At 41.6% G+C, this 12511-nt stretch overlaps 1 protein-coding gene across 1 annotated transcript; it reads right to left on the bottom strand.

Moving 5' to 3' along the window:
- Nucleotides 1-1688: 1688 nt before the first annotated feature.
- On the bottom strand, nucleotides 1689-11732 carry CLIC6 (chloride intracellular channel 6). Its single transcript, XM_075850984.1, has 5 exons — nucleotides 11626-11732; nucleotides 9836-9961; nucleotides 8264-8370; nucleotides 5765-5946; nucleotides 1689-2872 (listed from the first exon to the last, which is right to left on the bottom strand). The coding sequence occupies exons 1-5, from the start codon at nucleotides 11679-11681 to the stop codon at nucleotides 2708-2710; spliced, it is 636 nt and encodes a 211-aa protein (XP_075707099.1). The 5' UTR covers nucleotides 11682-11732; the 3' UTR covers nucleotides 1689-2707.
- Between the last annotated feature and the right edge of the window lie 779 nt (nucleotides 11733-12511).

Below are 12511 nucleotides of genomic sequence, written 5' to 3'. Positions count from 1 at the left end.
GTTTATCGTAAAATAACCTTCTGTTTTATTACACATATCATGATCACGTGTTCAGGGACATATACAGAGAAAGGCCCCCACAACAAAACTCAAAAAGGCCTCTATAGTGCTGATCACATCAGAGGCCTTTCAGAGTATTTTTTTTACCCTGCTATTCCCATATTATATAAGGAATATATATAGGGAGAAGGTTATTTTGCTCTTGTTGGTGCCTGGGGGAAAGAAGAGCCTTGTAAACTGCCCGTGGGGAAACAGGACCAACCTGGCGTGTCCTCTGCCCACCATGGTCCCCAGAGCAGCCCCATGCTGCATACACCCTTGGGTTGTTTAAAAGATTTACCATCTTGGACTAGACTTTAGCAGGATTGTATGGCTGGGATTACTCTTGGATGTTTCTGTAACTCACATAAAGTAAAATGGAGAGTGCCCGCACATGTATGGCCAATTCATCTATGTTCTGCTCCCTGCAAAAAGGATACATAGACCCCAATTCTCAGGATTAGTAGGGGGTCTCAGAAATTGAAACTCCGCTGATCAAACATTTATGGCATGTCCAGAGCCGTGGCTAAGCTCTCTACATTAGGGAAAAAGGCAGCTGGCGGCCCTAGGCCTGTATGAAAATAACCTGTCAAGGCAGAGTGGTTTCTTGGCACCCTACTGACACCAAGCGCCCAGGGAACATGCCTCTCCAGCCCCCCTAGCTACACCTCTGGGCCATAGATGTAAGTTGAAGCTCCTGGGCCTCAATGCAACATCTGTAACAGGGGCCCCATGTACCATGTGCCATTTATAATAGTGGCGTTTTCTTATGTGGCAGAGGGGCCTAAAGGGCTTTCTGAGGCACCAGGGCCCGGGTGTGACTGCTACCACTGCACCCCCATTAGCTACGCCCCTGCTCTGGACATATCCTATTGATATGTTAGTAGTAGGAAAACCCCTTAAATAGTTGTTTATACTATGAAAGCTACGTTCTTAAAAGTTGACATTTTTTGGAACCTTTTTTTTATTTTCCAGTACGACCCTAAGAGTAGCTGGGACCCCAATACAAAAAGAGCCACATGTTTCATTTAAAGAAAGAATTGAGATTTGCATAATAAATAAATCTAACAAAGCACTAGTGTTCAGTTGTTACAAAAATACATAAAGATCCCCCAGGTAATTCTCCCTATGGCTCAAATATACTTATTGGCACTTTCCGGTTCCAGGTGGCATGTCACTAAAGTGTATCTTTTATGTTTTGGGTCTCACTGCCAAAAACTTACAGCATTTTTCATCTAAAAAAAAACATAAAGGGGACCTGTCACCTCGCCTGACATGTCTGTTTTAGTAAATTATTGTATTCCCCATGAAATAACAATTCTGGAGCATATTTTCTTTGTACTCTATGTTGTGCCGTTCCTCTGTTATTCCTCTTAGAAACGTATAAATGAATTGACAACTGGGTGTTACCAGTTGGGGGTGTGTCCCTACACAGTCTGACATTGTCCAATCAGTGCTGACAGAGTGAGACTGTGTAGGGACACACCCCTTCGACAAGTGGTATGGAAACACCCAGTTGTCAATGTATTCAGAAGTTTCTAGGAGGAATAACAAAGGAACGGCACAACGCAGAGTTCTAAGAAAATATGCTCCAGAATTATTATTTTATGAGGAATACAAGTACTTACTAAACAGACGCGTCAGGAAAGGTGACAGCTCCTCTTTGGAAAGAACAGCATTGGTTCTGGCTGCTTCTAGGAAAGCTGCGTATAACAAATATAGCCACAAAACCTGAATTATAAAATAAAAAAAATAATAATCTTATGCCCCTATATCCATTTATTTTCTGAAAGTAAACACCTGATATATTGTGACGAATCATTGGCGCCTTCATGCAATTTTGAGAACACATATCCTCTCTGATTGATAAGAGGGGTGATAACATGAAGAAAAGTTCCTGTATCTCCCCCTATAGCTCTTATATTTTAGTCATGGTAATTGTTTAAAGTCATGATGCATTACATATGTCCTTGAGAGTGGAAGGGTTAAAAGCTAATATTCTGGCTCCCTGCAGTCACCACTAGAGGGAGCTTACTGCATACTGTTTGTACATTGAACTCAATATTAATAGTATGTAGTGAACTCCTGGACTCCCTCTAGTGGTAACTGCAGATAACCACAGGGATTTGGAGCTCTGCATTAGGAAATCTGACTCAGACCACTATATATATATATATTTATATATATATATATTTATTTATTTATGTTTTTTAAGAAGTTAATCAGAACAGAATTTTGGACCTAAAATCGACATGGTCTTTAAAGGTGGTAATTCACTTGAAAGGCGGCCATATTTATTGTCACCCTGCTTTTACAGAAACAGATACAACTCGGAAATGTCTGATTCATCTTACTAGGGATTTTTTTTTTTGGGGTGGGTAAAGCCTTTTAATATTGATTCAGCTCACAAAGTGGCTGCTCACCCCCTGTGCAGAACATAGTTGTGCATTGCCTAGAAACAGTTATAGAATAAATTTGGATATTTATGGCGAATTATTCAAATATAAATTTGAAATTTACAGGTTGGAAAAAGTTGCGTCAACCTAACTAAATAAAATTCTAGTTAATATGGTAAGTGATATTCTATCTACTTCATCTGGATTTGACAAATGTCCCGTGTTGAACCAATACTGCATGTGGAATATTTTAAGAAATCAGCAATATTCTTTTATATATTAATTCGTTTGGCAACTCCGAAGTATGCAAATTCAATCTCATAGTCTGCCGGACACGTATTGGTGAATTCATCTCTGGTGTAAGCATTTTTGAGGTATCTCCAGATTCCAGTCATTTCTGCCGGGATTTCAAAATTCCGAAATTTTTTGCAAACAACCTATAAAAAAACAATGAGAAACTAGTTAAAGGGAAAGTGTCGCTAGAAAAAAATTTTTTTTTTTTTTTGTTAAACAGTTAGTGTGTAGGTGATTAAACATTGTTCTAATTTTTTTAATTTTTTCACGAGTCAGGAAATATTATAAATTAGATTCTAATTTATAATATTTCCCAGCGCTGGTCACTAGATAGAGCAATTCCCAAAATTGCAGCATTGCATGTGGTAAAGCAACCACATTGCTTTATGCTGCAAAATTTGAGAAAACTCACTCGCTCTAGTGAGCTCTCAGAACCCCCCTCCTTTATCCTGGCTAGTGCCGGGAGAAACGAGGGGATTGAACGGTCAAACCTCCTACACTGTGTGTCGCCATTTTTTGAGCTAACACACAGTGTAGTAGGTTAACATACAGTAGTAAACACACACTAAAACACGAACATACATAGAAATAACTTACCTGCTCCTGCCGCCGCCGCTCCCTCCGGTCCGTCCGCTCCGTCTGCTACCGCCGCTCCAAGTGCACAAGTCCGGAAGCCGCGACCGGAAGTAGTAATCTTACTGTCCGGCCGCGACTTCCGGTCCACAGGAAAATGGCGCCGGACGTCGCACAGTTCAACTTGGACTGCATGCGCCGGCCGCTCCCACACAGACGGCGTACAGCATAGTGGACGGAACGGGCCCCGTTCGCATTCACTATGGGACTGTATGTGCCGTATTCCATGTCTGTATGTGTCGTTAATCGACACATACAGAAATGGAAAAAAAAAATGGCAGCCCCCATAGTGAAGAAAAATTAAAAAAATAAAAAAAAGTAAAACACAAACACACAAATAAATAAAAAAATGTTTAATAACACACTAAAGTCAAATTGATCTAAATTTTTTTTTGTTTCCAGCCATTTCAGGTACGGTAGTAAATAACTACTGTTAGTACTACTATAAATAAGTATTTTTTAGTCAAAAAGTTTTATACATCTAGGAAACATTGAAATACAAAAACATTTTGGAAAAAAAACTGCCACCAAATTATACCGGAAAGAAATTTTGTCAATGGGAATTAAAAAATTCCTCTGTAAAGTGAACAGAGCCCTGACGCAGATGTGAACGAAGCCTAAGGAAAAAATATTATAAACTACAAGTACAAAAAAAAAAGATTTCCAAGTCTTAAAGGCGGTGTCCACTACTGGACAACTGATGACCTATCAGTACATGATCTGTGGGGGTCCAAGACCTGGACCCCGCACCGCTAAGCCGCTACGGCTGCCTCCGGGCACTTGACGTACATGCTGAAAGTAGTTGGCTCCAGCCACTGAAAAGCGGCCGTGCTGCAATATTCAAGTGAATAGGAGCAGAGCTGCAGTTGGGCAGCACGGCCGTTGTGCTACGTACGGAGCCAACTGCTTCCGGCTCCGTTCATAGCATAATGGGCCCTAACATCCGGTGGTCGGAGATAGCCGGAGCGGTTTAACGGTGCGGGATCCAGGTGTCGGACCTCCACAGATCATGTACGGTGGATAGGTCATCAGTTGTCCAGTAGTGGAAAACCCCTTTAAAGGGGTAATCAGACCCACATCTTTTAGACATTTATGGTATATCCCTTGAATATGCCATAAATGTCTTATATTTAAATAACCCTTCAAGGACCGAATGTTTTAAATTTATGGCATGTTTAAGCCTCCTGCCCGAGCGATCGGACAACTGAATGTCGGATGCCCGGCTTTCAGATTCTGCCAGACACCCATTGAGCACAATCTCTATTGGTCCAGGTGGTACTGTGACTGATCTAACAGAAACAGAACCACTAGCAACGAGACAATTACCCTAAAATGTACATGTGATATATCAAAATAATGTTAAATAAACGCCAGTCCAAAAAAAACAAAACAATTTCAGTGTTATGCTAGGCTGAATTCACATGGGATGGATACATTGCGTAAAAGCACACAGCGTCTCCGCCCTGTTTGCCGTAGGGAATTCAGGGTGAAAATCGCACCAAAAGGTGGTGGTGTTTCTTGCCCGGAATGTCCGTTGCGGAAAAATAGTAGGCTGGCCTCCTGGGATGACGATTCATCCCAGGAGACCGCTGCAGCCTGTGATTGGCTGCAGGGGTGGTCACATGGGATGAAGCGTCATCCCAGGAGGCGGGACTGGAGGAAGAAACACATACCCCTGGGTAAGTATAAGATTATTTTTTCTTGCAAAGTTGTGTTTTTTTGAGAATTGCTGCGAACTTGTCGCAAAAAAAGCAACAACTGCTATTTGTTGTGGGTTTTACCTCTGTATTGAAGACAATGGGGAAAACCCGCAACAAATAAGCAGCGTTTACGCAAATACAATTGACGTGCTACGGAATAAAATTTCGCACCGCAGGTAAATTTCTGAGTGTTGTTTCCGCTCAGTATTTACGGAGCGTGTGGATGAGATTTGTTTTATCTCATCCACTTTGCTGTTACTGTGTTTGCTGTGGATTTTCCACAACAAATTCTGTTGCGGAAAATCTGCAATATTTACGCAACGTGTGAACTGACCCCTAAAAAAATCACGTCGATAGTCATGTTCTATGTACCCCAGACCTGAACTGGTTAATGTAGCCGTGACCTGGATGATGGATCAGTTTACAAGCAGAACCCAATGCATCCTAATAGATGGAAAACTGATTTCAGCCAGAATATAGCACTGTGCAAGGATTATATGTCTTACCTGCCCCATAACAAGCTTATCCCTGGAATACAAGTAGGGGTTCCCTAAAAATAAAACCATTTTTCAGGGGTTCCCTCACGGAGATAAGGTTGGGAATCACTGCCCTATAGTCTACATGAGATACAATCCAGATGGGAATAAAAACAAACAATGTGATAAATGGATTTGCATAGTGAACGTGAATTATGGAACAAACCTTTATAATGTGGAGTTTTGGTAACAGGTTACAGTCGGTTAGCGTGAGTTCATTCCCATCCAAAAATTTCCTATTGGAGACAGTGATTTCCTCCGTGGAATAGGCATCAATCTCATCAGGCAAAGGTGAATTCAAAAAGTCATTCAATTTTTTTAGGGATCTAAGCAGGTTTTTCTCTAAAGCTAAAGAAGGACAAAAAATAGCAAATTACTGTCATAAAATTCACACAAGAAATTCTAAGCCAGAACCTAGTTATAGAAAGTGTCTGGAGACATTGCACAAGACGCTCAGTCCCGATGTAAATACTCTACATTACTTGTACTGATCCTGAGTTACAACCTGTATTATACTTCAGAGCTGCATTTACAATGCTGCAGGCTTCAGAGCTGAAATCTCCCAGTATTCCTCACTCACTCACTGCACAGAGTTTACTCTATTAATTTGCATTCAGGGAAGTTTATTCTTTACGCCAGGCACTGCTCAGTAATCTGATGGAGGAAAGACAAACTATTCTATTGCATTATGGGACTTTAGCTAAGCTATTAGGGGTGTGTCTGACAACAAGCTTGCTGACTGTTTCCAATAGCAACCAGAAGAATCGTGAGTGCAGCTCTGGAGTATAATACAGGATGTAACTCAGGATCAGTACAGGATAAGTAATGTAATGTATGTACACAGTGACTCCACCAGCAGAATAGTGAGTGCAGCTCTGGAGTATAATACAGGATGTAACTCAGGATCAGTACAGGATAAGTAATGTAATGTATGTACACAGTGACTCTACCAGCAGAATAGTGAGTGCAGCTCTGGAGTATAATACAGGATGTAACTCAGGATCAGTACAGGATAAGTAATGTATGTACACAGTGACACCACCAGCAGAATAGTGAGTGCAGCTCTGGAGTATAATACAGGATGTAACTAAGGATCGGTACAGGATAAGTAAATTAATGTATGTACAAAGTTAATTGTTATGTAATTATATCTATATATTAGCTGTAAAATGGTGTTCAAATTGGGACATACCCTCTAAGGATTATATTATAAAATTACATAAGTAGCAAATTTTCTTAACAAAACTGGATTATAAAAACAGGCAATTGCTCTGGGATCCCTCCATTTAGGGGCTTCCTCCCACCCATCTACATGTAAACTTCGGCCCTGGTACTCTTTACAAACATATCTTATGTATCGTTGACTTTACCTCGTGTGAATAGTATTTTATGCCAGCTGTTGTATCTGAGGAGAGGGTGCCCCATAGCAAAGATCAAAATGGGCCCCCCTCCATTATGATGACAAATTTTGCCACGAAGGACAGAGGGGTCTGATGTTTGTTTTTATCTTCACACCCTTTCCATTTCTTGCGTCCATATCCCACCCCCTTGCTTGATAGAAAAAAATATACAGTTTCTTTGGAAAAGGGATTCCTGGACAGGTTTTTGCCACTCATTAGCAAAGGGGATGGGCACTACCAAGTTTGGGTGCCCTATCTCCAAGAGCCCCAAAGTAGCCACATGGTCTGCCTCTATAGCATGTATGACCTTGTGCTGCATTATTTAGGCATTATAGCTTTATTATTGGGACTCTATGGCAGTACTTTTAGCACTGTATGGTGATATTTTTAGGCACAGTATGGAACTATTATTTGGGCCATATTATTTTTACTTGTTTCAACTATTCAATTATTTATTATACTACAACCATCCTCAGGATAGACCATAAATGTCTGATAGGTCCGGGTCCTAGAGCATCTATATAAAAAAAACAGTGGTCTCCGATCCCTGCCCCACCTGCTGCCCGCCACATCCAGGCTGAGACTCAGTGGAGAGGTAACTAGAAGTACGGAAAAGGCCGAGCTTGTTGTGCTACGCTGTTTCTGTACTTGTGCCCACCTCTCCACTGAGTCTCCAGCTGGATGTGGTAGCCAGTGGCCACCTCACCAGGTGGAGAGGGGGTCAGTGAACCCATTTTCTCGAGATACGTGTTGGTTCCAGAGCTGGGACCCGCATCTATCAGACATTTATGGCATATCCTGTGAATAAAATAGGAATACCCCTTCTTCAGAAACTGTGAAAATGTAAAATTACTGTAGGGTTCCCAGGGATATTAAAACATTTCCGATAACCATCAGGGCTCATCACATCGTTTATACAAGAGATTCTACCAGAACTTTTCCTCCTCATCAAATATCACATTCTCTTCCCAATCACGCAGGTAAGTTGTTAGCCATGACACATGCGCTCAATAGGGTAACTTGAAGGTCCTGGGGCCCAGTGCAACATATGTATCAGGGCCCAGCATGGGCCGTTTATATTACTGATGTGTTCTTATGTGGCAGAGGTGTTTTTGCACCAGAGCTCAGGGGCAAGTTCTACCACTACACCCCCTATAACTATGCCCCTGCATGCCCTATATATTGCCACAGTCGACCATACCATATGTTGCCCACCCTTCTATATTTAGATCCCATGAGGCACTAAATATAAATTCTGTACTTACTTTCATTTAGATCTTTCCGGGGATTTTTGATATAGGCAGAAAATTTTGCAAACACATCATTCCCTGCTGAGTTGGATTCTGGGTGTATTGGGGCCAATCTGGGAAACCTTTAAAATAACATATTAAATATATAAATCACAATTCTATGCTGTACAATGACATATAATGTACATTAGGTAATAACTAAATCCCAATGACTATTATTGTTACTATAAGGGTATGTTCACACACACTAATTACGGACGTAATTCGGGCGTTTTTGCCCCGAATTACGTCCGAAAAATGCGCCTCGATAGCGTTGACAAACATCTGCCCATTGAAAGCAATGGGCTGACGTTTGTCTGTTCACACGAGGCGTATATTTACGTGCCGCTGTCAAATGACGGCGCGTAAATGGACGCCCGCGTTAAAGAAGTGACCTGTCACTTCTTGGGGCGTAATTGGAGCCGTTATTCATTGACTCCAATGAAAAGCAGCGCCAATTACGTCCGTAATAGACGCGGCGTTCAAGCGCCTGCACATGCCGGTACGGCTGAAATTACGGGGATGTTTTCTCCTGAAAACATCCCCCTAATTTCAGCCGTTACGGACGCTGTCGTGTGAACATACCCTTACTCATTACTCATACATATTGACTCTCCAGGAATGTAAGGAAGACTCCCTATAAAAGCAGGGACACATGTCAGTGGCGGCTGCCATCAGTGAACCACCAATAATGTCATAAGCCCCAGGTAAGAGAAAGGTCACTGTATGGGGCACTTGGCAGTTACAATTTTGGGAGAACTGTAGCTGTCACTGTTATGGGGAAACCGTTGGTGTCACTATATTGAGGAGACCGTTGGGGCTACTGTGGCTGTCAATTTTATGGGGGGCACTGTGTCTCTTACTGTTTTGGGGGCACTATGGCTGGCACTAATATTGTTATAAGGACATTAAGTTGGGGCGATTTCAGGATAAGACCTATGTCTGAACATTTTGTGCATACACATTATCTCCCTGAAGTCATTTTTCAAAATTAGGCAAGTATTATATTATTTCTATAGTGCCAGCAACATTATACTATCCCCAAAATTACACTTTTGTCCTTGTCGCTGACTCCTAAGACAAGGGCTCCTCAGATAATTCCTCAGAGTAGCTGGCAGATATTGAGTAGCAGATATTAATGGCTTATCCTTAAGATAAGTCATCAGTATGTGATTGGTGGGGTTCTGTCTCCTGACACCTCGCCGATCATCTGAAGGAAGGGTCCGCGGTGCACCAGCGGCACTACCTTTTTAATGTAAACCGAGGAACAGTGCCATTCATTCATTTGTGGCTGTGTTTGGTACTGCAGCTTGGTCCCATTCTTTTGAGGCATATCCACAACCAAATGTATGGTGGTGTGCCTGGATAAACATTAAAGTGGAAGTGGTGCTCGCTAGCCCCTTTATTTAGATGATCGGCGGGGGTGTTGCGAGTTGGACCCTCACCGATCAGATATTAATCGCCTATTCTTAGGATCAATATTACAGTCCCAGAAAACCCATTAAAAAAATATATATATATATATACACACAATAAAATATAATATACTTTGGCACTGATAATTTTTCTTCCAAAAATTCTTCAATTTTGTTCACATCGGTTTTCACCTCCCCATCAAATGTCATGAAGGGCGGGTTTGTTCCAGGTGCCAGGTTATGTAGGTCTGCAGGTTTCCTGTTGGGAGAGGTTAATTTACTATTTATTGCAGACACAGACCAGTATATATATATTTATTTATATGCAACTGTTATTTTTTTAGGAACAGATCAGTAATAACAATATAATCTTAACCCTCCTGAACAGCAGATCTGCCTAGTTAATGAGTGGTGAGGTAGCGCTGGATAACTCGGCAAATTTGCCATTCAGGACTTTAGTAAAGCTGGATTGAGAAACGATATGTGAACTGAATTTGCAGCCAACCAGTTGTCACCCAGCTTTCCTGGAAACAGATATGACTAGGGAGTTGTGTGAAAACTTCTGTAAGTAGTTGAAAGAAGAGGGGGATATATATTTTCTGATGATTTCTTTATTTTAGTGGCACATTTTCTGCAACATTGAACAATAAATCTAAATGTATTCTAATTTCTGTACTGAGTAATTCCTTAATAATTAATCTTTATAGCGGTCAGAGCTCTATTTTCCTGATACAGAGCTCCAAATGATAAAATGCTGTCTGCCTGCTGCCACCACCAGGGGGAGCTTAGGAGTTTACTGCATACTATTTTAGCATTGACTTAGAAATATAAAAGTCATGCAGTAAGCTCCTAAGCTCCCCCTAGTGGTGACTATAGGCAGACACAAGTTATCATTTCTGATAATATGTTTATGCAGTGGATTTGGAGCTCTGTATCAGAAAAACAAAGCAAAAGAGACTATAAAGATATAATAAGAAATTATTCAGCACAGATTTTTGGACATAAAAACAACATTGTGTTAAAAGGTAGAAATTCACTCTTAGGGTCAGTTCGCACGGAGTGTTTTGACACATTTTTTGACGTGGAAACCGCATCGGAAAATGCGCAAAAAAAGCTTCCGAAAATGCCTCCAATTGATTTCAATGGGAGGCGGAGGCGTTTTTTTTCCCACGAGCGGAAAAACCGTCTCGCGGGAAAAAGAAGCGACATGCCCCATCTACGGGCGTTTACGTCTCTGACTTCCCATTGACATCAATGGGAGGCAGAGAAAGCATTTTTCGCTGCATTTTTGCCCGCGGCGCTCAATGGCCACGGCAAATGGCATGCACAAAACTTTGTGTGAACAGGGCCTAAGGAATTCACAAAATTCCATAACAGATTTCGCAGGGTTATGTCTTATCCAGGTACGTCCTTACATGTATAGGAATAGAGCGTCATGTGCTCATTTCCACTATATTCCTATGCAGGTGCTGACCTATCAGTGTAACTTTGTTAGACCATTATGGGCATTGCAGGCACAGGGTCAGAAGTCACGTTAATGTTGAACCCCTTTAATTGTTTAACACTGGGATCTCAACAATTCATGATTGTAACGCCCACGGCCCTAGACCGTCATTCTGACTTACCCCTCGACAGCCGCGGCCATGGACTGGTGAGTGCAGGCCAGCGTCTCCCTCCTAGGAGACGCCAGCACTCACTTCCGCTCCACTCTGCTGTGTCCCGTAGGTTGCACGCGCACGCTCACGCCCGGGCTTAAAGGGCCAGTGCGCGCACATGTAAAAAATCACCAATTAGCCCATGATCACTCTGGACTATAAAAAGGGCTCTGCTATCTGAGGTACTCTTGTACTAGGACAGTTGTTCAGCCTCGGATCGTGACAATGATACATCTGCCTTATAAATATTAAATGATGAGGCATTTACCTCTTCAAATCCACTGTGGTAACATTAAATATGACGCCTTTCAGCCAGAGGATCATAAATAAGCGCTGAGAGAATGGACAGTTACCAATACTTTCCCCATCACTTCCAGCCTGAAAACAAACACAAAATTTCATTTTGGAACTCAACATGTAATCAACTTATCCAAATTTTTACAAAAATGAAACAAAAAGTTGCATTGATTTGCCTTAAGTGAGACATTTTCAGGCTGCCACCAGGGGAAGCAGACACATTTATACAGGCTCATCGGAAGAGATTTATCAAAAGTGACACACAAGTGGATAGAAAGGGAGCACGTTTCATCAAATGTTTCAAAATGGTGCACGTGGAATATTATATTTGGCACAAGTAAGAAGACATTTTAGACACATTGACCCATATTTACTAAGACTGGCATATCTGACGCCAATCAGGCAGTTTGTATTTGGTGCATTTTTATGACTCCTCTAAGCCACTCCTCTAGGCCATGACCCATTTTCTCAACATATTTCGGTAGGTGGAAAAAGTATCTAAAAGTCATAGTAAATTTGGTGAACGTTTCATAGCAGTTTTCTTAATGCATTTTGCGACAGAAGTCCGGTGCATTTTTTTTGTAAATCACCGCTATTGAATTCAATGGGAAATGTATAAATTATTCTTAAGTTTGCTCCCCCTAGTGGCAGTCTTGTGATGCACAAATGTATATATTTAAATGGGATCCTGCCCCGTTGACGATGCTGTCCTAACTGCGGGCTGCATGTTATAGAGTAGAAGGAGCTGAGATTGAGGACAACATGTAATTTACTCTGTAGATCCCTGCTCTGTGTGGGCTAAAGAGTCCAATGGGCTGTCTCAACCATTGATTGACAGCCGCCCACTGGACTCCTAA

Source organism: Rhinoderma darwinii, chromosome 2 (genome assembly GCF_050947455.1).
Source record: "Rhinoderma darwinii isolate aRhiDar2 chromosome 2, aRhiDar2.hap1, whole genome shotgun sequence".
Taxonomy (NCBI): domain Eukaryota; kingdom Metazoa; phylum Chordata; class Amphibia; order Anura; family Rhinodermatidae; genus Rhinoderma; species Rhinoderma darwinii.
The sequence above is the reverse complement of the archived record's forward strand: the minus strand, read 5'-3'. Positions and strand labels throughout refer to the sequence as shown.